The sequence below is a fragment of the Ostrea edulis genome, chromosome 10 (genome assembly GCF_947568905.1).
Source record: "Ostrea edulis chromosome 10, xbOstEdul1.1, whole genome shotgun sequence".
Classification (NCBI taxonomy): Eukaryota; Metazoa; Mollusca; class Bivalvia; order Ostreida; family Ostreidae; genus Ostrea; species Ostrea edulis.
Window position 1 is genome coordinate 30,083,411 of NC_079173.1, and position 26,192 is coordinate 30,109,602.

The 26,192-nt window shown below is 34.5% G+C and overlaps 1 protein-coding gene across 6 annotated transcripts; it reads right to left on the minus strand.

The window, feature by feature from the left end:
* Nucleotides 1-1,533: 1,533 nt before the first annotated feature.
* LOC125665740 (ankyrin repeat and zinc finger domain-containing protein 1-like) lies at nt 1,534-25,389 on the minus strand. 6 transcript variants are annotated; one of them, XM_056152499.1, is made up of 16 exons: nt 25,324-25,389; nt 22,390-22,715; nt 21,681-21,829; nt 18,232-18,328; nt 16,752-17,014; nt 15,422-15,537; nt 15,177-15,324; nt 14,125-14,347; nt 13,341-13,556; nt 11,511-11,702; nt 8,324-8,915; nt 7,041-7,152; nt 4,994-5,092; nt 4,507-4,587; nt 3,206-3,276; nt 1,534-1,904 (listed from the first exon to the last, which is right to left on the minus strand). In XM_056152499.1, exons 2-16 carry the CDS (start codon nt 22,694-22,696, stop codon nt 1,787-1,789), a joined length of 2,784 nt encoding a protein of 927 aa, XP_056008474.1. In that variant the 5' UTR covers nt 22,697-22,715; nt 25,324-25,389; the 3' UTR covers nt 1,534-1,786. The 6 variants fall into 6 exon arrangements, with proteins under 6 accessions (XP_056008474.1, XP_056008476.1, XP_056008477.1 ...); XM_056152501.1 differs by having other exon boundaries at nt 25,180-25,343; XM_056152502.1 differs by having other exon boundaries at nt 21,681-21,826; nt 25,180-25,338.
* Between the last annotated feature and the right edge of the window lie 803 nt (nt 25,390-26,192).

Below are 26,192 nucleotides of genomic sequence, written 5' to 3' on the forward strand. Positions count from 1 at the left end.
AAAGGTACTTTCTCTACCCATCTATCTTTATCTTTCTTTCTTTCTCTCTTATACATGTATATGCCTAGTGGACAAAGATGATACCGAACTCAAGAAAATATCCACGTGTCATACCCAAATACCGTAAGGAAAGCCATGCTCAAGTCAATGACGTAACAAAATGGCCGTGGTAGTGCAGACTGTTTTTTCAATTTTGAACTTCAGTTTATGAATTGGGCAAGAAATTCAAATTAGAAATGATATCCAGTGTTACTCATTCTACATAATTGTTTATTGCAATACACACACATTTTATTCATTGATACAGGGTCAGGGCCAGATAGAATTCGATAAATGATTGATTGAATGTTGTTTAACGTCCCTCTCGAGAATATTTCACTCATATGGAGACGTCACTATTGCCGGTGAAGGGCTGCAAAATTTAGGCCTATGCTCAGCGCTTATGGCCTTTGAGCAGGGAGGGATCTTTATCGTGCCACACCTGCTGTGACACGGGACCTCGGTTTTTGCGGTCTCATCCCAAGGACCGCCCCATTTAGTCGCCTATTACGACAATCAAGGGATACTGAGGACCTATTCTAACCCGGATCCCCACGGGATTCGATAAAAAAAAAATAATAGGTATTTTTCTGAATTTCTTAGTATCTTGGAAAGTATACGGAATTTTCGGGATGAACTTTGGTAGTAATGCTGATTGATTATGTGTGAAAATATTACAATACAGAGTAGAATTTCATACCGTTTGCTTTATGGGTTTTTATTTTATCGGCAAACATGGGTACCCTAGCTATGTTTAAAGTTCTAAAGTTTTACTGTTTAAAAGTAAATTCAAACCGTCTATAGTGGTTCAAGAGATGAAAATGTGAAAAGTTTACAGATGGACAGACAGACAAAACGTGATCAGAAAAGTTCACGAGCTAAAAAAAGAATACAATTATTTCAGAAAAAAATCTTTACTCCGACACATCATGCAAATTGTGTGTAAAGTCATCATAAGCATTGTAAATTGTGAAATTCATGGTCCTATATTCTGAAATAGTGGAGATAGGGGGACTCATATCTTGAAAATGCATTTTCTTTAGACATCTTGACACACACACACACATATATATATATATACATACATATATATATATATATATATATATATATAACGGTATATATCAAGAATGCGGTATTTCTTCATAACAACTGGCCTCTTGACATCCGGGCATCAAACTGAACCAATCATGAAAGAAGCCTTTAAATTTTAACCAAATTGTGAAATCAATTATCGAATTATGGTTGGAAATATTCTAAAAGATTTCCACAGCAATCTGTACATCTTTACTGCATGTAATCATCATGATTCGGTCTATTTAACATAAATACAGGTACAGTTGTACATTATTTTTTTTATGTGTCCTAATGGCTGACCGCAGAGAACGTCCAGTCAACCCGCGAATACCCCCCACCCACCCACACACACACAGAGAATCAGTTACATGGTACAAATAACATCCACCTTTAAACAAACTGACACAAAACAACATGTAGTGTTTAATCTATTCTTTAATTTATGGATCATCAAATGTTTATACAGCTTAATAATCCAACGATGTAAAATAAAAATCTAAAAGTCATATCAAAAATTTAAATTTATTTGTTTGCTGCGTTTTATTTTGACAAGAATTGTACTAATGCATTTATTATCATTGTTTGAATAGATGATTAGCAGTTTATTGCAATAGCCATCAGTGATACGAAAAACATTGAGCACCAAAATAAAAACACAACATTGCATTGATCACGTCTTCTTCTCTCCCATTCGGTGTTGTTTTAAACATTTAGGGGAACAGAACTTGAAATCCGAATATTCAAATGGAACTTTGCCGGTCATGTCCGAGCCGCACTGGAAACAGCGACTGAAAATATACATTTCAAATGTTGTATTTTTATCAAATCAAAATAAGAAGTCACATCTTTTCACTCGGTGTCTTCATTTAAGTGAAGTTTTCTGCTTTACATGTATTCCTCTTATTGATAAGCAAAATGAACCATAGAATAGTCAACAGTCCAGTTCGATATCTCCTGATCGAAATGAACCATTAAATAACCAACAGTCCAGTTCGATACATCTTCGCTAGCCAAAGGTGACGCTCCACGGTGTTTCTCTTTTGAAAAGAGAAACACCGTGGAGCGTCACCCTTGGCTAGCGAAGATGAGTTCAATATCTCCTGATCGAAATGAACCATAGAATAGTCAACAGTCCAGTTCGATATCTCCTGATTGAAATGAATGTCGACTCCTGATCTGTAAATCGTGGGTTCAAGTATAGCATGGTTTTATTTTTTTCATATCATTTTCTGCTACAATTGCTTTTTTTAAAAGTACATGTATACGGTAAATTTGAAACTTTTCAAAATACTGTTGTACATAACCCTCACTTTTCATCCATATCCCATTTCTCTGGTGTGCTACTTCTTGAATGTCAAGGTTCTTTAATTTAATGATATGAAATTTACATTGTTTTCATTTAATATTATTAATCATGAGGTCAATTGTGTGTCGAGAATTATCCATGTATATGTTTTTTTTGTTTTACGGCAATTCGAATCTTTTTCTCACTCTTGTTAAGACAGTGAAGTACCACAGATTTTTACTCGTGCATGATGCCCAGGGCCATAGTAGTGAGTATTCCTTATTGTGTGATGAATATCCGGAAATATGCCCGCCTCAGTCATTGCACAGACGTGGACCTCGCAAACTCGATCCACTTTACCGCGCAATGACCTCAAGTGGGTATATTTTCCCGATATTCAGTCAATTACATATAAAGATGTGAGTCCAAGCTGGATTGACTTTCAATAAATGTACACTGTACTAGTATCTTGTAGAATTCTTTTTAAAAATCTATTTTCCAGGATGAATTAGAGGAGAGTCACTGGTTCCTAAGCTTGACATTGTCTATAACGATAGTACATGTATATCAACATGTTTTGCTTTCAAAATCAAGAAAATATATTTGGTTCATTTGATAACTTATAATGACGTCATAATACAATGTATTAATCTGACCTATTATATTTTAGAAAGCTTCCGGGACTACCCACTTAGAGAATGACAAGCAAACTGGGATACATTCACTGTAAGCAATAATTCATTATAAGCGTGTTCACTGTAACTATGTTTTACTGTATAAAGTGCTAAATAACAAGAGCCTAACCTTAACACTGGGGTTTTCTGGCCTGTTTCCTCTATATTTTTCAGAAGTCTCTTTTCTGCAGCTAGGGCACGCTGATTAAGAAAACAAAATTGAGTCTCAATAAATTAGTGCCCAAAAGTACAGTAGTCATCTAAAAATTATTTAATTTACTTGCACTAACTGTAAATTCTTGATATGAAGCATCCTGTGATTGAAATCATAAATTCAAGAACACATTGGGTCTTAAATTTCATGAAGTTACCTTGAACCAATCAGACAGAACTAGAGAACTGTTTTAGTTACCTTCAACCAATCAGACAGAACTAAAGATATGTCTCAGTTACCTTGAACCAATCAGACAGGACTAGAGATCTGTTTTAGTTACCTTCAACCAATCAGACAGAACTAGATATCTGTCTTAATTACCTTCAACCAATCAGACAGAACTAGAGATATGTTTTAGGTACATGTACCTTGACCAATCATACTGAACTTGAGATCTTTTTTAGTTACCTTCAAGCAATCAGACTGAGCTAAATATCTTCTTAGTTACCGTCAAGCAATCAGACAGAGCTAAAGATCTTCTTAGTTACCTTCAAGCAATCAGACAGAGCTAAAGATTTTAGTTACCTACAAGCAATCAGAGATAGAGAGAGGGAGAAATCTCTTGTGTAAGTTATATTTTCCCACATGAGAAAGAGAGAGAGATAGGTCTTGGTATTTACCTTTTGCACATCAGAGAGAGAGAGAGAGAGAGAGAGAGAGAGAGAGAGAGAGATATAGACAAAGCAGGAGATGTTTTTAATTACCTTTTACTATCAAAGAGCTAGAAATCTCTTGTTAGCTAAATGTACCTTTTTCAGATAATAAAGAGAGACAAATGAAAAATAATTCTTCTTAATTACCTTTTCCCAATCAATAAGTGCTAGAAATCTTTTCTTAGTTACCTTTTTTGCTTAGACAGAGCTAAGTAACTCTTCATAGTTACCTTTTCTCGATCAGACAGAGCTAGATATCTCATCATAGTTACCTTTTCTCCATCAGACAGAGCTAGATATCTCTTCATAGTTACCTTTTCTCGATCAGACAGAGCTAAATACTGTAAACGTATTATATTTGGCGTGTACGATATTTGGCAGAAATCGCTTTTTCAACAAGTTAGCGTAGATTTGATTTAGCGCATTCCTGAATTACTTTAAACATCTAGATTTACGATGGCATTTAGCGATGTACTTGATTTAGCGGAAGCTGCGTTCCGCCAAAGGCGCTAAATAGAATACACAGCCAAATGTAATACATTTACAGTATCTCTTCTAAGTTACCTTTTCTCGATCAGACAGAGCTAGGTATCTCTTCTTCTCTCTTTCCTCTGCTTCCTTTATGGCATCTTCTTCTCTTTTTTCCTTCAGATATAAATGTTCAGATTTCATGATTTTGTGTTAAAAGTGTCCTGCTAGCTATGTATACAACATAAGGACAATATATACACTAGAAAACATTGAATTCCTACCATGAATATTCTTTATATCTGATTTTGTGTCAGCAATTGTCATCAGTCTTACTGTCACTAAATTATCTTACTGTCGCTGAGCACTGTCTGACTGTCACTGAACACCATCTTTCTATCACTGAACATTGTCTTTCTGTCACTGAACATTGTCTGACTGTCACTGAACATTGTCTGACTGTCACTGAACATTGTCTTTCTGTCACTAAACATTGTCTAACTGTCACTGAACATTCTGACTGCCACTGAACATTGTCTTTCTGTCAATGAACACTATCACTAGCTTAATTTTACTTTCTTACTTTCATCCTCTCTTGCTTGGCTCTCTTTTGTAACTTTTTTTTTTCGGCTGCCTTTTGCTTTCTTCCTTTCTCCATATCATCAGTTAGTGCACTTGGAATCTACAACAGAGTACAGATTTCACAAATCATATATCTCAGTAGACAGATATCACAGTATGCAGATATTAAAATGCAGATACCACATATACCAAAATGTACAGATACCACAGTGTGCATATAACAGATACATACAGGTATTACAAATCACAGAGTATATACCACACAAAGCACAGAGTACAGATATATCACATAGTGAAGATACCACAGATTACAGATATCACATTGTGCAGATATCACAGAGTGTAGATATCACAAAGTACAGATATCACAGAGTACATAAATAACATATTACAGATATCACAGAGTACAGATATCACAGAGTACAGATATCACAGAGTGTAGATATCACAAAGTACAGATATCACATAGTACATAAATAACATATTACAGATATCAAAGAGTACAGATATAACAAAGTACAGATATAACAGAGTACAGATATCAAAGTACAGATATCACAGAGTGTAGATATCACAAAGTACAGATATCACAGAGTACATAAATAACATATTACAGATATCACAGAGTACAGATATAACAGAGTACAGATATAACAGAGTACAGATATCAAAGTAGATATCAGAGAGAGCAGATATCACAGAGTACATATATCACAGAGTACAGATATCAAAGTACAGATATCAGAGAGAGCAGATATCACAGAGTACAGATATCACAGAGTAAATATAATAGAGAACATATATTATAGATTAAAGTTATCACAGAGTAATCACATGTAAATACCGTAGACAACAGATATCACAGAATATGGACGTGGATAGATATCCTGATTATTTACACGGTTTACTGCAATAGCTCAGTGGTTGAGCATTCACATCATAACTGTGAGGTCGTGAGTCTGAGCTCTACTCGTCCCATAGTGGCTTCACACCTAAGACACAAACATGGGTAGTGATTGCTTCTTTCCCAAATACTCAGCATTTAGAAGTGAGAATCACAGGTCTTTCGTATATGACCTTAAAAACAGAGGTCCCATAACGTGGCAGGTATTGGCACATTAAATAACCCTCATAGCTATGGACTTCAGTGCTAAGCGTAGGTCTAATTTTGTGGTACTTCACATAAAGCTGGTGATGTCTCAATATGAGTGAACAATTCTCGACAAGACAAAGAAAAAACAAGAGGTACTGTGAGCAATGCTCACTAAGAATACCCCCCGCTTACCCCAATCTCCCAAAGGGTGTTGGTAATAGGTATAGACTACCTCTTTTCTGAGTGTAAAAAACAAATGGCATGACAAACCGAACCATATTGCTACTTTGATGTCCAGTGCACTTGACCTTTGACCTTTTGACCCCAAAATCGATAGGGAACATTTTCATCCCATTGGTAGTCCATATGTATGATATGGTGACTTTAGGTGGAAAGGATAATGCTTTAGAGCCCGGAAACCATATTGCTACTTCGATGTCCAGTGCGCTTGACCTTTGACCTTTTGACCCCAAAATCGATAGGGAACATCTTCATCCCATGGGTAGTCCATATTTATGATATGGTGACGGTAGGTGGAAAGGATAATGCTTTAGAGTCCGGAAACCATTGCGTCTACAGACGGACGGACGGACAGACAGACAGACGGACAACCCGATTCCAGTATTACCCACCCCCCCCCCCCCCCCACCCACAACTTGTTGCGGGGGGTATAATAACCAAACAACCTTATCATTTACTCTAGAGACCATGGGGGAATACAAAAATAGTTGGCGATTGTTAATGGTGATTTCCATCAAGTTGTTAGCCAATCAAAATACAGAAATGAAACAAGTTGAATTAGAATATGATATCTAATTTTTTCATATTCAGTTCCAGAATTTTAAAAATGCAAAGCTTGCACAACAATATCCGGGCAGTCAGCAAAAGGCAAAAGAACTACTTGTTTCATTTTAAAAACCTGCAGAATTCTTAGGAAGCCTAAAAGCTTACTCACCTGAGCTGCTTTATAATCATATCGCTCAGGATACTGTCCCATGAACTTCCGAAATTCATTTCTGGATTCCCGGTCTTTGGCAGAGGTATATGGAGTTTGGCCAAATTTATCCCTAAACAAATATTGCTAAGGTTAAGTGCTACTTATACAGACATAGCTAATGCTTAGGTGTTCCTTAAACAGATATTGCTAATGCTTAGGTAATACTTAAAACATATATTGCTAATGGTTAGTTGCCATTTAAACAGATATTGCTAATGGTTAGGTGACAGTTAAACAGATATTATTAATGGTTAGGTGATAGTTAAACAGATATTGCTAATGGTTAGATGATAGTTAAACAGATATTAAACAGATATTGCTAATGGTTAGGTGATAGTTAAACAGATATTGCTAATGGTTAGGTGATAGTTAAACAGATATTGCTAATGGTTAGGTGATAGTTAAACAGATATTGCTAATGGTTAGATGATAGTTAAACAGATATTAAACAGATATTGCTAATGGTTAGGTGATAGTTAAACAGATATTGCTAATGGTTAGGTGATAGTTAAACAGATATTGCTAATGGTTAGGTGATAGTTAAACAGATATTGCTAATGGTTAGGTGATATTAAACAGATATTAAACAGATATTGCTAATGGTTAGGTGATAGTTAAACAGATATTGCTAATGGTTAGGTGATAGTTAAACAGATATTGCTAATGGTTAGATGATAGTTAAACAGATATTAAACAGATATTTCTAATGGTTAGGTGACAGTTAAACAGATATTGCTAATGGTTAGGTGACAGTTAAACAGATATTGCTAATGGTTAGGTGACAGTTAAAAAGATATTATTAATGGTTAAGTGACAGTTAAACAGATATTGCTAATGGTTAGCTGACAGTTAAACAGATATTGCTAATAGTTAGGTGCTACTTAAATAGATATTACTAATGGTTAGTTGATACTTACACAGATATTACTAATGGTTAGGTGACAGTTAAACAGATATTACTAATAGTTAGGTGTTACTTAAACAGATATTGCTAATGGTTAGGTGATAATTAAACAAATATTGCTAATGGTTAGGGGATATTTAAAACTTTTATCAAAATATGCTAACTCTAAAACAGACATAGCAATATACCCCAAATATTTTTGTACAAACAAGATAGAATGCAAGTGAATCAAATGTGACATGTCAAGAAAAATTATTCATCATTGAGAAACGTTGCTTATGTCCTTAAGTCTATAAAACAACAAACTTAATTAACCTGTAAGTTATTGTACATATACCTAGTAGCTGGGTTAGCACCGCAATCCATAAGAATCCGGATGACTTTGTTATGCCCTTCTTTGGCAGCTATGTGCAACAAAGTTAGTCTATTGTCACCTATAGGTTGATTCAGCATCTCATTAGTGTCTACTGGAGATAAGAGTTCTGATGACTGAGATATGCCGCCTCCTGATCCACACACTGTTTTACTATATGCCTTTTTCAAATGTTCTTTCTGAATCTGATTTTCAGATGAATTTTCACTAACATCAGATGGAATGGGTGAGTATGATATATCAGTATCACTTATATTTTCTGTCTTATCTACACGCATGTTTTGCGCATTACTTTCATGACCCGTTAAATCCGATTCAGTATCTCTCACAGAAAATTGTTCCCTCATTTCACCACTTCCATTTCGATCATGTGCGAGCACATGTTGCAAACAGCAGTCACTTGAATGCTCATTTTCTGCATTGTCCGATTTCTTCTCCGGTGATTCTACAGCTGGTACACTTCTCAAGAACACCGCTAGCAGATTTCTCAAGGTCACTACATCTCCTGTTTTACAAGCCGTGAACAAAGAATTCTTCAGGTGATATTTCTCCTCCTCTGTAAACAAAATCATTACATGTATTCAAACTGATACATTTATCTGATTTAATGCATACCGTATAGCGAGTTTTTTCAGCACGTCTAAAATTTGGCGATTTTTTCTGTCACTCAATTCTCATAATTTTAGCGGAATAAATTTTGTCGGACAAGGAAGAGTTAACTCTCTTACAAATACTGCAGTCACCATTGGGTGCTTATTTGGTGAGTAAAATTTTGATGAAAAGCTATCTAAACACTAAAATACGCCAATTAATTGAAATTTATCACCCTGTAAAAATAAACAGCATTACAGTACTAAATGATAAATATTGGCTTTTAGTAAGTGCAATACGAGTGACCTCAGGATAGCAGTGTCATGTCTGGGAATTATAAATCTATAATACACGACTAAGGCAGCATATCGTAAATCCATAATCATTACACATCTTAAAATACTGTAAACATACGTTATTTTTCATGGTGCTCAATTTTGCTATGTCCGCACACACATAAAATCCGCAGAATTTAATATAGGCCCAGCACACTCATTGAAATTTGATACCTAAATACCAAACTAAAAATGGTAATCCATGAAATTATGATTCCATGGAATTAAATATATCTACAGTGGCCATATTCTGCATTGTGTGTCTGTATGACCTGGATAGAACCCGTATTATAGATCCATAATACGCATTATAATACTCATATCATACTTATTCATTGCAGCTCCGTAATATGTCCAATGTAAAATTTTCAATTCCCACTTCTTATTTATTATGTGTTTTAATTCAGTATGTGGTTTTCAGTTTGTGGTCTAATTTAGTATGTGGTTTAATTCAGTATGTGGTTTAATTCAGTATGTGGTTTAACTCAGTATGTGGTTTAATTCACAATGTGGTTTAATTCAGTATGTAGTTTATTTCACTTCAATTCACCATGTGGTTTAATTCGCTAAGTGGTTTAATTTGCTATTTAGTTCAATTCAGTATGTAGTTTATTTCACATCAATTCACCATGTGGTTTAATTTGCTAAGTGGTTTAATTTGCTATTTAGTTCAATTCAGTATGTGGTTTAACTCACTAATTTGCTATTTAGTTCAATTCACTATGTGGTCTAATTCACTATGTGGTTTAATTCACAATGTGGTTTAATTCAGTATGTAGTTTATTTCACTTCAATTCACCATGTGGTTTAATTCGCTATTTGGTTCAATTCAGTATATGGTTTATTTCATTTTAATTCGGTATGTGGTTTAATTCAGAATGTGGTTTAACTCACTATGTGGTTTAATTCAGAATGTGGTTTTCAGTTTGTGGTCTAATTCAGTATGTGGTTTAATTGCAAATATTTGTCAGTTCTTTCCCCTATTTCAAACATAGGTGCCGCAAGACTCGTTTACGTCGTTGTTGACTTCCGATGTACATAAGATTTATGAGAGAGTGTAAGGTTTTTGTTGTGCAAACAGGGAGCGGGGGTAGAATTCCCGAGAAATGAAGCTTTAAAAAAAAACCAATTGGTTCATTGTCATCAAATGTGACAGCAACAACGATCATTTTAAGTTCCACTCAGCGTCGTGCGCTAGAAAAACCAGTCTTATCAGATGACGACTTTGTTGCAGAAAGTATTTACGGTGGGTCAAACATTTGCTCTGTAGATTGTAATATTCTGCATTAATGTTTTATGCTGAAATTTTATCTATCCATAGTGATACAGTCATCAATGATCTTATAATTCTATGACTCTCCCCCCCCCCCCCCCCCCCCTTATAGACTAGATCTATAATCGAACAGGGGAAATTTGAGTCATCAATATATAAACGAAGTATGGTACAAAAATATATTTAAGATGTCATTTAAAATTTAATTTTAAAGTTAACCAAGGCCGTCAAAATATGAATGAACGCAATTGCTAACAGCAGAGAAAATTTGGTTGCAGCTGAAACTCTCAATGTGCTCTCCTTTCCGCCCAGAGAGTCTTGCATTGCGTTTTCTAAGTTCGTATCTAAGCGCAGTGAGGTCCTACGAACCGTAATCCGCCTTCGTTACTAAATATTCAACAACTTTCTAATCTAAACGTGTCCTTCCGACGCTCTCTTAAACTTGAGGTTAGAAACGCCTTGGACATTAACGGATTGTGCGCCACCTGTAATCAAGGGCGAGTAATTTGAAGTTTCATTTGCCATTCACTATGTGGTTTGATTCAGTATGTGGTTTAATTCACTATGTGGTTTGATTCAGTATGTGGTTTAATTCAGTATGTGGTTTAATTCAGAATCTAGTTTTCAGTTTATGGTCTAATTCGCTAGGTGGTTTAATTCAAAATGTGGTTTGATTCACTATGTGGTTTAATTCACTATGTGGTTTAATTCACTTCAATTCACCTTGTGGTTTTATTCGCTAAGTGGTTTAATTTGCTATTTGGTTCAATTCAGTATGTGGTTTAACTCACTGTGTTGTGGTTTAATTCAGTATGTGGTTTAACTCACTATGTGGTTTAATTCAGTATGTGGTTTAATTCAGTATGTGGTTTGATTAAGTTCGTGGTTTAATTCAGTATGTGGTTTAATTCAAAATTGAACTTTTTATTGAAAACAACAAAATAAAAGAAACCTAAAGGATCTGATTCCGGTTCTGTTTGATGTTTTGACAATCTTCGTCTCCTGTTCTTTCTATTAGGACTCCTTGTGACTTCAAACTCCTGAAGCTCACGTGTTGAATGTATTTCCATGGTTTCCACCAATTCAGTATCACTAATGGATCCATCTGAAGACAAGGGGAGGTCATCTCTCTGCATCTCATCCTCTGAAATGAAAAAAAATAAATCCTAATGACAGATTGCTTGTTTCAGTAACAACATGTCGACAACTGGGAGTGTTTCTGGGACACAAAATGTTCAGAATTTCCCAAAGAATAAATGAAAATTGAAACTCTTTCTGCGAATCATTAACATCATTTTGACGTCATTTTTGTTACGTCATATAAATATTTTCTTAATCTCTGACTGCCTGTTCTCAGTAAGTATGTTGAATATTTGAACTAAACGACATATCTGGCTTTTTATAAAGGCATATACAGTCACGTTTCTGACATTGGTTTTCCAGAATCGTATTTTCATCTCAATATGAAGAGTTCTTGATGATTCGGATATATACATGTAGGTTATATTTTGTTGTGTAGCAATATCACTATACTTCATATGTCAGCCTGGTTAGTTCAGTGGTTGGATCACCTAACTAGTAATGCAAGGGTACCAGGTTCGATCCCCGATTGATTCAAAAAGTTTTCTCCCTTTCTCTGCTACATCCAAATTTTTACTTGCCACAACTGGGAACCATCAAAACATGCAACCTCTAAATCAAACCCATTGATATACCCCAAATTTTCTTGTATAAACAAGACAAGAAGCAAGTGAATTGTACCCGAAATGTCATGAGAAATTATCATGCATAACTGAGAAATAATATGCATGTTCTTCATGTTGTTACCTATCATAATCCATCAAGAAGTCAACTTTGATAATTCTTACTATTAGGGTACTTTCTGCATGGGACGACTCATATCGTATCATATTTTAAACAGAGGTTTGTTTCAGTAACAATGCATCAACAACAAATATGGGCTAAGCTACAGGTGTTTCTCATCCTTTTGACAATACAAGTGTATGATATTGGTATCATTGCTTTTCATCTCTGTTAACAGAATTAGCTTCAAGAGTGTAGCCCTCTCTAAAAAAAAATTTCATTCTGATCCCCCCCCCCCCCAAAAAAAAAACTCGGAGAGAGCTACATTAATTCAGCTATTAATAGAATGTGCCTAACTGAATGGTGACTCTGGTAATCAGTAAATACACTCATGCATATTTCATATTGCGTTTGTACTTACTATTAGCTTGTATTAACACTTTTATCCGGTAGTTTACATTTATTAACAAGTATGATCAATGGTAGGGCTATAATTACCTATAAGTTTTAACTGCCGTGGTAAGGCTATAATTACCTATAAGGTTTGACTGTTGTGGTAAGGTTATAATTACCTATAAGTTTTAACTGCCATGGTAAGGCTATAATTACCTATAAGTTCTAACTGCCGTGGTAAGGTTATAATTACCTATAAGTTTTAACTGCCGTGGTAAGGCTATAATTACCTATAAGTTTTAACTGCTGTGGTAAGGTTATAATTACCTATAAGTTTTAACTGCCGTGGTAAGGCTATAATTACCTATAAGCTTTAACTGTTGTGGTAAGGTTATAATTACCTATAAGGTTTAACTGCCGTGGTAAGGCTATAATTACCTATAAGTTTTAACTGCCGTGGTAAGGCTATAATTACCTATAAGGTTTAACTGTTGTGGTAAGGCTATAATTACCTATAAGGTTTAACTGTTGTGGTAAGGCCGTTATTACCTATAAGCTTTAACTGCTATGGTAGGGCTATAATTACCTATAAGCTTTAACTGCTGTGCCCGTAACAACACTTTTTCCTGTAGTTTATATTTATCTATAGTCAACGGTGAGGCTTCCCTGCTTCTCTCCCCTGATAATTTTCTTTGTCTGCTCTTTTGTGGATCTTGATTGGTGACCTCTAGCTGACCCAGGACTGGGTTATAGGTCATGTGTGGTGCAATAGGAATAAAATCCTGTATGTCAGATTCATCCCCTATGATATGAATAACGTATATCAGATAAAAAAATGTTCTCTCGGAATATCAGATGTGACAATCAAGACATACATGTATTAGTTCTAGCAGTGCATGTAAAGCACCTGCTAAATATACGTAGAAACACAAGCATTAATATAACACTGATCGATTTACAAACAACACTCAGTTTATACAATACAGTAAAACAAGGTTGTAGCGAACCTCCAGGGCCAGCAAAAAACAGTTTGTTATAACCAAATTTCCTTATACAGTAAAACATGGTTATAGCAAACCTCCAGGGCCAGCAAGAACAGTTTGTTATAACTAAACTTCACTATATCCGATAAAAAAAAATTTTTTTATATTTTCCTCTTACAGGGGAATAAAGGTAACTTCGCTATATAACCATGAATTCACTTAAAAACATGTTTGTTATAAGTGTGTTTTACTGTAAATATCTCAGTTATATAATTTATATATCAGACATAACACATGAAATAATTAATAACTACAATTAAAATCTAACCATAAATTAAATCTAATACATAAAACACATTAACTTTGTAGTTCAATGGATATACTTACCATAACATTCAATGGAGGACAACATTTCAAACACTCGTCTGACTTCATTTAGGGTGGGCCTTCGGGTAGCGAATGGGATCATTCTGACCCTTTCATCCTCCTTACTAAAGGGCGAGGATTTTCCATGCAGGAATATTCTTTTGTTTCCTCCTGGTGCACGAATAAAAATCCTGTCGCAGCTTTCTAAATCTACTTTCCATGATTCCAATAGCGACTTTATATCCTGTGAAAATAAAATTTCAGTCAATTTAATTGTAGTTTTCGAAAATATTTCAACATAAATCTTTTATTCATTACAAATGGACTACTATTTACATTTCAACATTTTCTTTCAAAAGAGTATGATTTTGAGATGGCTACAAAACCTTTAACTAGTGAGCAGTTTGATATCATAATATTTTTATTATCAGACTGTTTCAGTACTTTGTAATAATATCGTACTGTCTCAGGTAAATTGATTGAATATTATTTAACGTCCCTCTCGAGAATATTTCACTCATATGGAGACGTCACCATTGCAGGTGAAGGGCTGCAAAATCTAGGCCTATGCTCAGCGCTTACGGACTTTGAGCAGGGAGGGATCTTTATCGTGCCACACCTGCTCTGACACGGGGCCTCGGTTTTTGCAGTCTCATCCAAAGGACCGCCCCATGTAGTTGCCTTTTACGACAAGTACGGGGTACTGAGGACTATTCTAACCCGGATCCCCACGGGACCTTTCTCAGGTAAATTAACATGTAAAATTTATTAATATGTCTCATAACAGGCCTAAAACTTTCGGATATTTTTTTATACAGAACTGAATTCAGCATATATCCAATACAAATACATATAAACTGAAAAAGCAATATGACCCTAAAATTTATATTGCCTTTCTTTTGTTATAAAGTATTTCTGTGAAAACTTTGAAAATGTTACAGTGGATCAAGTTTGAGTTGTCACATCACATCAAAACTGTTGACAGACTGACAGACAGACAATGTGATTCCTATAAGACTCCCGCGTTTCATACGGAGCCCTAAATAGAAACAGGCTTTTCTAGTCCCTAATACCTCCTTCAGAGCTGTCTCGTTATATCTCCTAATGCTGGCCCCAGCAGATTTAGGGGCGTTTCCCTGACTGTCTCTGGTGCCCTGTGCTGTACCCCTTTTGGCTCTGACCACGTAACGATGAAAAGTCTTGTGAAGGATCAATTTCTCCCTAAAAAATTTCATTTTCATGCAACAAGATCTGCTTCAAGTCAAAAAAATTTCATTGTTAATTTGAAATTGACCAGTCTGCAGTATGCAATACTTACCTATCAAAGACTGCTCCAGCAAAATGCCCCCCACCACACATCAGAATGGCCCACTTCATTTCACCTGTGATGTTGGTTACCATGGAAATAAGTTCTGACTGATTTTGAACTTTGACCTACATTGAGAACAATCCGGTTGATGCCATAAAATAGACAGTTAACTACATGTATCATTGTGTTCTAATTAGTCATGCCCCACTGTCTGTGTCCAAACTACATATTATTAACTTAAACATGTGAGATTTTGTATAGATCTATAGGGAAACTGTTAAATGTGATGACAACTTCAACATACATGTGAGATATTGTATCTATAGGGATACTGTTAAATATGATGACACAACTTCAACATACATGTGAGATATTGTATCTATAGGGAAACTGTTAAATGTGAGATACAACTTCAACATGTGAGATAGTGTATCTATAGGGATACTGTTAAATGTGATGACACAACTTCAACATGTGAGATATTGTATCTATAGGGATACTGTTAAATGTGATGACCCAACTTCAACATGTGAGATATTGTATCAATAGGGATACTGTTAAATGTGATGACACAACTTTATTTCATATAGTCAATATGAACAGATTGTGTCACGTGCTGAATTTGTTTGGTTCATAGAGGAGAATGCAATTTGTAATATAACTATAATATATATAAATGTCTCCAGCCTGTAATAATATTCTGTATTTCTAATACCCAATATGTATCATTACAGCTGCTTATTTATGTGTAAATAACTGAATCATGTGTATACATCTAAATTACGTAAGATGGTGAGAACCATGTGATGTCACATTTACATGTAGCATTTTCCTTTATTAGACCAAAATAATATATATGTGTGTTTCTGGTTTCCCGACCCTACCTATGTTTTTGCTGCCAACCCTATATATTTTATTGACGATATATATATAAATGAAATAAACATGATAAAAATTCAGTTTTCAAACTGGAATTTTTTGTTTTCGCATTCGAGTTTCTCTGATTTACATTTTGACCCTTATTGATCTTCAAAATGTTTGAAAAGTATTTGTAATGTAGATAAGCCTCTATTTAAAGCATATCAAAAATTAAGATTATGAATAAAAAGTTTAAAATTAATAAAATAAAATGTTTTACCAACCTATCCTACCAAATTTTTAGGAGAGTGAAAAAGGAAACACACATACATTTCATTTTGGCCTCATACAGCTGTAGACATCAGTTGTAAATGTTTTTGTTGGCGAAACCATACAAGTCGACTTTTTAGAAGTAAAACAAAGCCTAATACCTAAAATACTCCCCCCCCCACCCCCCAACAAACAAACAAAAGTACCCCACCTTTTTATGATGAACAACACATCTGTACACAGACACCAGCAGGCCTTCCGAATTACGAAAGAATATCTTTGGATATTTCCTTGCAGCATCGTCAGATGCTCCACCCATTTCCCCCTCTGATGCCCCTCCAGTCTCTGTCTCACTGTCACAGCTGTCCAGAGCCTCTTTCTGGAGTTGTAGGGATCGGGGCAGCATGGGAGGAACAGAAAAGGCATCCTCATTTTCCGAGTTTGAGTCTGAGCCGGAGATGCTGGAGACTGACCCTGTAGTTACAGTGTAAAAATGGGTTACATTGATAAAACAAGGCTGTCGGGGTTGTGGGCCAACTACATGCTAGGCAGTGTGCTTGTTGCCAACATCAAGTCTAAATTATGGGAAAGGCAGTAAGCCTGGTGCCTACATCAGAATATCTTACGACTAAGATCAAAATTTACAAACACTGTAATTTCCTTATTTTGCATTTCTTGTAGACTTTCTTAATTAATATGAAAAGAACATCCATGGTTTATAAAAGTTGAATACATACTTATGACCTTGTGATCGGTATTTGATTATCAAACAGAATTCTTTTTTCCATCTTAGTCGTAAGATATTTTGTGAATAAGAGCCCAGGTGCCTACATCAGACAATAAGGTCCTGTATTATTAAATGTGAATTTTGCCATCATCCAGCTTTAAAACACCAGATACAGTACTCATTGCCAATATAAATTTTTAAGAAGATGTTCTTGTTTTGCGCATTAGTGGTAAGACTGGGTCCAGTATTAAGGACATCAATCTGGTGCCACAATTACAGATCTTAGACATTGTGAAGTTGATGAATTTGTCTCGTGAGATTTAGAACTGGTGAGAAAAGTAGTGTTGAAAAATCAGGAAAATTTCATAATCGATAATCGGTCATAATCGAAAGAACTGTTTCGATCAATGATCAATATAATCAGTATTTACATGTAGTTAATAATGTTTATTATTTTTGGAGTTATTTCTATTTAGTTTTATGGATATGTGCAGTATAATACACACTAGCTGGTGTCACTGAATTCCTAATTTTCATTGTGGAGTCCACTCTGACTCTCCCCCACACATGTCTCAATATGAAAGCGGGAGTAACAGTCAGATGAATCTCAGATTAGATATTAATTAGTGTACAAGCGACAATCGATTATGAAAAATACAATCGATAATCGGAATTGAAGAGCCAAAAACGATCGACAATCAATTGTCGGCGACAATCGTTTCATCACTAGAGAACAGGAAGCCATTAAATAAGGAAGACAACAGGAAGCCATTAAATAAGGAAGGAATCTGTTACAGTCCCTCATGCATTCTTCTTTCCCACTTCAACAGTGATGGAATGGTGACTGAACGAATAATGAACGGTGTATCGGATATTTTCCTTGCATTGTATTTATTTCATAACCAGGTAAGAAAAGAGATATTTGTATCTAAACTGGGAATCTAACCCAAGCGATAACACTCACCACAAACATCCTCAAATTCATCCTCTGTCAGAGTTGTCTTTCCTTTCAGTCTCCTCTGGAGATTGTAGCGATGCCAGTCTGATTTAAAGTGCTCCTTCTGAAATACATAGTACATGACATTGTACACTTATAACCGATAGTCACAGTACTTATAACAGTTATACTTATAATTAATTATCACAATACTTATAACAGTTATACTTATAATTAATAACCATGATATTTATATTTTTCACTGAATACATGTGTAACCATGATAATCACAGTTATTAATAATTGTTAACCGCAATACTTATAACTCAGTCTGAACATATAACAGTGATAATCACAATACTTATAACTGAATATTACCATGATAACCAGTTATAATAATAATTGATAACCAAAGTACTAATAACTGAAAATCACAGTACTTTAAATATATCTGATCATCGCAGTACATATGAACTTATTACTGATAACCACACTGATAATTACAGTAGTTACAGGTGATATTCATACTACATATGGCCGATCGGCTAAAATATGTCTCCGTCACAGATGAACATATAAACCTAATACTGGTAAACACATGTCTCACTGATAAACATATGTCTCGCTGATAGACATATGTCTCACTGATAGACATATGTCTCACTGATAAAATGTGTCACTGATAAACATATGCCTAACTGATAAACATATGCCTCACTGATAAACATATGTCTCACTGATAAACATATGTCTCACTGATAAACATATGTCTCACTGATAAAACATGTCACTCATAAACATACGTCTCACTGATAAACAAATGTCTCACTGATAAACAAATGTCTCACTGATAAAACATGTCACTGATAAACATATGTCTCACTGATAAAATGTGTCATTGATAAACATATGTCTCACTGATAAACATATGTCTCACTGATAAAACATATGTCTCACTGATAAAACATGTCACTGATAAACATACGTCTCACTGATAAACAAATGTCTCACTGATAAACAAATGTCTCACTGATAAAACATATGTCTCACTGATAAAATGTGTCATTGATAAAAATATGTCTCACTGATAAAATGTGTCACTGATAAACATATGCCTAACTGATAAACATATGTCTCACTGATAAACATATATCTCACTGATAAACAAATGTCTCACTGATAAACAAATGGGTCACTGATAAACATATGCCTAACTGATAAACATATGTCTCACTGATAAAACATATGTCTCACTGATAAAATGTGTCACTGATAAACATATGTCTCACTGATAAAACATATGTCTCACTGATAAACATATATCTCACTGGTAAACAAATGTCTCACTGATAAACATATATCTCACTGATAAACAAATGTCTCGCTGATAAAACATATGTCTCACTAATAAACATATGTCTCACTGATAAACATATGTCTCACTGATAAACATATGTCTCACTGATAAAACATATGTCTCACTGATAAACATATATCTCACTGATAAACATATATCTCACTGATAAACATATGTCTCACTGATAAAACATGTCTCACTGATAAAACATATGTCTCACTAATAAACATATGTCTCACTGATAAACATATGTCTCACTGATAAAACATGTCACTGATAAACATGTCTCACTGATAAACATATATCTCACTGATAAACATATGTCTCACTGATAAACATATGTCTCACTGATAAACATACATCTCACTGATAAAACATATGTCTCACTGATAAAATGTGTCACTGATAAACATATGTCTCACTGATAAACTATGTCACTGATAAAATGTGTCACTGATAAAACATGTCACTGATAAACATATATCTCACTGATAAACATATGTCTCACTGATAAACATATGTCTCACTGATAAAACATGTCACTGATAAACATGTCTCACTGATAAACATATATCTCACTGATAAACATATGTCTCACTGATAAACATATGTCTCACTGATAAAACATGTCACTGATAAACATATGTCTCACTGATAAACATATGTCTCACTGATAAACATATGTCTCACTGATAAACATATGTCTCACTGATAAAATGTGTCACTGATAAACATATGTCTCACTGATAAACATATATCTCACTGATAAACAAATGTCTCACTGATAACATATATCTCACTGATAAACAAACATCTCACTGATAAATAAACGTCTCACTGATAAACATATGTCTCCCTTATTGTACAACTATAACCCCGTTCTTACTCATGCAACATATGTCTCACTGATAAACATATGTCTCACTGATAAAACATGTCACTGATAAACATATGTCTCACTGATAAACATATGTCTCACTGATAAACATATGTCTCACTGATAAAACATGTCACTGATAAACATATGTCTCACTGATAAACATATGTCTTACTGATAAACATATGTCTTACTGATAAACATATGTCTCACTGATAAACATATGTCTCACTGATAAACATATATCTCACTGATAAACCTATGTCTCACTGATAAACATATGTCTCACTGATAAACATATGTCTCACTGATAAACATATGTCTCACTGATAAAATGTGTCACTGATAAACATATGTCTCACTGATAAACAAATGTCTCAGTGATAACATATATCTCACTGATAAACAAACGTCTCACTGATAAACAAATGTCTCACTGATAAACATATGCCTAACTGATAAACATATGCCTCACTGATAAACATATGTCTCCCTTATTGTACAACTATAACCCCGTTCTTACTCATGCAATTTGCTACGTAGATCAATGTGTTGTACAAAAACAAAAATAGGTTTGTCCAGTAGTTCTGATGAGTTTATAGATACTGTAAATGACATATCATTCTCAAGAACATTATTTAAGCCTGATTTCACAAGATCAGCCATTCACAAAATTTTTAGTCCTCACAGATAGACTCTTATACAAAGAAGACTTAAGCAATATATAATGATTCATGAAAGTTATATCTCGTTACTAAATACATCATCGTTTCCACGCAAAAATAAGGTCTTGTGAAATGACTTCCTTTTGGAATTGGATGAAAAATATAAATATCAGCAATACATGTATATATATTCCTTTCAAATCTACCCACTTAGCTGGGTAGCTCAGTAAGTTTATGCCGACTCCTGATATGTAGTTTATGCATTCGAGTCTAGCAAGGGTTTTAATTTTTTTCAGATTACTTTCTACTAAAACTGCACCACCCCCCACCACCACTAAATGAGGTAAATTTGGAAGTTGTCATTGAATTTCAAAAAATTATTGTACATATCTTCCACTTTCCATCCATAGTAGATTTCTCCAGTGTGTTGTTCCTCCTTAAAATTGTGCAAGTGAGATTTGTAAAATACACAAAAAAAATTTTTCAATACAATTCAATTCATGATAATGGATGGAATTCAGGCATTGAAATTGCATCCGCTGATCATTTCATAAGCAAGTATATAAGATTATGGTACCTGGTCAGGTCTACTTTGAAACTCCATCGAGCAGGAATTACAGACCATTTTGTCCGGAACCTGTACAATGAGAGCCTGTTCCAGATTCCGTATATTGAGATCCTGTTCCGGATTCCAGTTTGATCCAGGGATTTGGTTATAAGTCACTGCTGAGTAAAAGATTCAACAAAGAATATGAACCCAAATTCAACTTCAATAGAAGATGTGACTATGTATTCAATCTAAACTGAGACTCCATTATCTAGCTAAATAAAAAATAATACAGATACGTCATTTTGACATTTTGAACAGTACTATAAAAGGAGCAAGATCTTTAATTCAATACAAGTCATTTAATGTTTTGAACAGTACTGTACCTAAATGATTGCACAAGTCATTTAATGTTTTGAACAGTACTGTACCTAAATGATTGCACAAGTCATTTAATGTTTTGAACAGTACTGTACCTAAATGATTGCACAAGTCATTTTGATTTTTTGAACAGTACTGTAGCAATGGAAACCCTTGAACTAAATAAAAACAACTATCGCTATCACATACAGACAATTGTAAACAATAGTCTCGTGCTAAAGGTACCCGGTATACAGAATATAAAATCTGATCAAATTCAGATATTTGATCTGCACCCAAAGATGAAGCATAACACTCCAATAATCAGGAGCGGATCAAAGATCTGCTTTGAATCAGATTGACTGTATCTATAGATTACCTTCTGAAGTGTGACAATGTGCGGTATTCTTCTCCTCGGACCCCCATGCATGTTCTGATGTAGGGTTACAACTAGCCACTGTTAAACCACTCAGATTGGACATGGCCTCCTTTGAACTGTAAAAATGGACAGTCCAATATCTCTTACTGGCTCTTTTCTGAAGTTTCTTTGGAGATGAACGAGGGCTGACACGTAGGTTTAACCCGTCTGTCACTTGTGCTGCCATCTTGCTCTGTGGATGTGTTGCCGCGGTGACTTCTGTTTGAAGTTCTGTCGATGTTGATTGCATTTCTTTGCGTTCTGACATTCTCTGTTTTGTTATGTATCTATTAATAGACATTAAACAAGATGCAACTGTTAAACATGGTTTTCTAAAGCATGGTCATATTTGATCGTAGGAAAATTTATCTTATTGAATTTTCTTATTGAACGACCTTGACTTTGAACTAGTAAAATACCAATGACCATGTCTTGATGAGGCACATAATGCACCTGTCAGATGTTTATTCATCATAATCATAAACAGACGAGAGGGCACAAGACAAAATCATGTCAACCTTGGTACAAAACTGACTTGTCAATTTATATATACACATGTACATGTATATCTTAGATTGTTCAATAACTACAGAAATTATATTTCATTTTTATTACCCGTATTTAGATAATTTCTTTCACATGGTATTATACTTTTAAACAATTCTGGGTTGCAAAGAAATGCCCCATAACTAAAGGAGTAACAAATCCTTTTCACATGCAGTCTCCTCGCATTATCCTCATTAATCAATCCTTAACTGGAATGGTGTAATTTGACTCTCATCAAAAGGATTTCTGTATATATCCAATTGATTTTCTTGGAACACCAAGGTTTAGACAATGAATCTCGTGGAACAAACAGAATTGATTTTCTTGGAACACCAAGGTTTAGACAATGAATCTCGTGGAACAAACAGAATTGATTTTCTTGGAACACCAAGGTTTAGACAATGAATCTCGTGGAACAAACAGAATTGATTTTCTTGGAACACCAAGGTTTAGACAATGAATCTCGTGGAACAAACAGAATTGATTTTCTTGGAACACCAAGGTTTAGACAATGAATCTCGTGGAACAAACAGAATAGCTCTGTTGTGTGTTGTGTTTGTTAAGTCTCTGTGTATTATATTGCATATGTTGTAAGAGTTGTAAATAAAATATGCAGACATTCTAATGTTATATAATGTTATATAATGTTATATAATGTTATATAATGTTATATAATGTTATATAGCAATATTTTATGAAAACGTAAAAGAGACCAATGCAGCAACCTTATTTTTTTTAAAAAAAACGATTACATCTAGAAATACCCATTTTTTCATGGGTGTAAAAAGCTATATATCTGAACATGATTTTATTTCCAACACTAAACACATCTAGTAATTCCGTTTGTTTCATGCGATTAGTTACTCGTGTAGATTCGTTATTTCATGTGAGTACTTTATATCACGAAATGATCACTTGTACGGACGGTGTACATGTATGTCAAATCTCGAGAACATTAATATTTACGAGTGCTTTAACATGAATTTTAGCAATATAAGAATAAAAGCGAATAATTTCATTTTGCAATGGATCAATGATTCTCGCAAAATTAGGTGATAATAAATTCCTAGCATATATTAGGAACTTACAGTATCTAAACTATATAGGCCCACCACCAGATCTAAATATACAAATCGTATAATCTACCAAACCAAATGTATATACCCATTATTAAATTATCAATACACAGTCTGTATATACGTATACATAAATAATATTATACATATACAGTCTGTAGATATATCAAAGTTAATCAGGTCCAGTCCAAATTAAGACTATTTCTACCTACGTAAGTAACTACTTATAGCTATGTAGGTATTCAAACCTACTTCTGGTAGCTATTTTTACCTACTTTTTCATTTACTTACATTTCGTAGCCAAACACAGGAACGGCGCAATATGGTGACTGTACCAAATTTCTTGATTCACTTACACTGATGATGAATACCACAAAAATATTGGACAAAAAGGATTACTTTCTAACCTTTCAAATTTGCATCAATAAAAAGCATCCAGTTCCATTTTCTAGGAGCTTAGGATCAAAGCTATGTGATAAAAAGTGTAGAATGTACGTCTTACAAATCTGTATTAATTTTAAAGTTTACCTTCATGCATTTTTACATTAAAGGTTTTTGGGGCGAATTTTCATGCATTTCCTCTGCATTCTCTATCCTCGTAAAGTATTCAAATTTACACTCCAAATTTTGTCGTGCACATGCACAACATGATTACATAAAACGATTGACCTATAGCTGTTTAAAAGATGTGCCTTAATTATTATTAATATTTTCAAAAACAGGTAAAAGTAGGTAGAAGTAGCTACTTTAAGTACGTTTAATTACCTAGGCAGCTATTAATAGCTACGTAGGTAGAAATAGTCTTTGGACTGGACCTGTTAGTCTCACTGAGATTAATATTAGTCTGTGTAACACAGTGTATATACCCACATGATAACCTGTATGTTGCCATTGTTGGCACTCCTTATAATTACGCAAATTGGTTTTGAAAATCAATGTTTACAAATCACTGCTTCATAACGTCAACACTTACAATAATCTAAACTTCTTCCGAGATTAAATTGTTTCGTTAAACAGATGTTAACTGTTTCGCCACACTCGTGACACGACACTGTATATAATTATAATGTCACATTATCATTAACCTAAAGGAATATTTTTCAGAATTAATTAACAAACCTTATATTACCCGATCAATTCATTATGGAGAGAACAGCTGTATTATGTTGCCGGACATGCAACATAACTCTATATAATATATAAAATATTGCACCACTGTTTGTCAATACGGGGTTTTAGGCATACATAATACAACCCGTTCGAAACTCCTCACCCTTTAGCCTTTACTAGTGTTGTCGTAACAAAGGGGCAAGGTGCTCGGAATGTACAGCAGCTGTCAACTTTTTCGCCACTTCATAAAAAACTACCTAGTCATAATTGTAATTACATATATTGACCTTTAGTTTAGATATTTTGAATATAAATTATACCTCTTTAAATTTTGATAGTTAAAAAGATATTTCTGAATGAGAGTTAAAACTTTCTGCATTACAGAATGTCGATTAAAGACGGAAAAACAGTTCAAGTCCTAAATTACTGGTATGCGAATTCACGAAACACCGACGTCAATAAACAAGTTCTCTAAATAAACAAAAGGGAGCAAATGAGAACACTTTTTAAAAATAAATAATCATTCATTAATAATGTATCGAACTGTTACTTCCACGGTATTCTCTTGGTAAAAATAAATATTAGGCCTACAGGTCAGGGCTTACGGAAGCCGATAGGTGCCAGGGTATATAATTAATATTTATTTAACTGGCGGCCGCCACTTAATTTATGTGGCGGCCGCCACTTAATTTAACTGGCGGCCGTCACTTATTAACTGGCGGCCGCCATATAAATTAACTGGCGGCCGCCAGTTATTTTATCTGGCGGCCGCCACTTAATTCATATATGGCGGCTGCCAATTGCAAAAACCCATTCATTACTACCACCCAAAGAGTGGGATGGGGCCAATCCGCCAATTAATCTTATTTCACATGTGAAAATAATTATAGTTTGCATGTGAAAATAATAGAAATTGAACGTTGTCAAAAAAAATGGAGGGTCAGCCCCGTGGTTCTACGTATTTAACAGTACAATAGAAAAACAATAATTTAATGCTCTTAATTGTATATATATATCACATACATATTACTA

Bases quoted from the DNA above. Each gene is read 5' to 3' on its own strand.
- LOC125665740 (XM_056152499.1), bottom strand. From the start codon at position 22,696: ATGTCAGAACGCAAAGAAATGCAATCAACATCGACAGAACTTCAAACA. The intron at 14,348-15,176 runs GTATTAGGGACT...TTATTTTCACAG, and splicing joins ACGAGACAGCTCTGAAGGAG to GATATAAAGTCGCTATTGGA. The intron at 7,153-8,323 runs GTATATGTACAA...ATATTTGTTTAG, and splicing joins GGTGCTAACCCAGCTACTAG to GGATAAATTTGGCCAAACTC.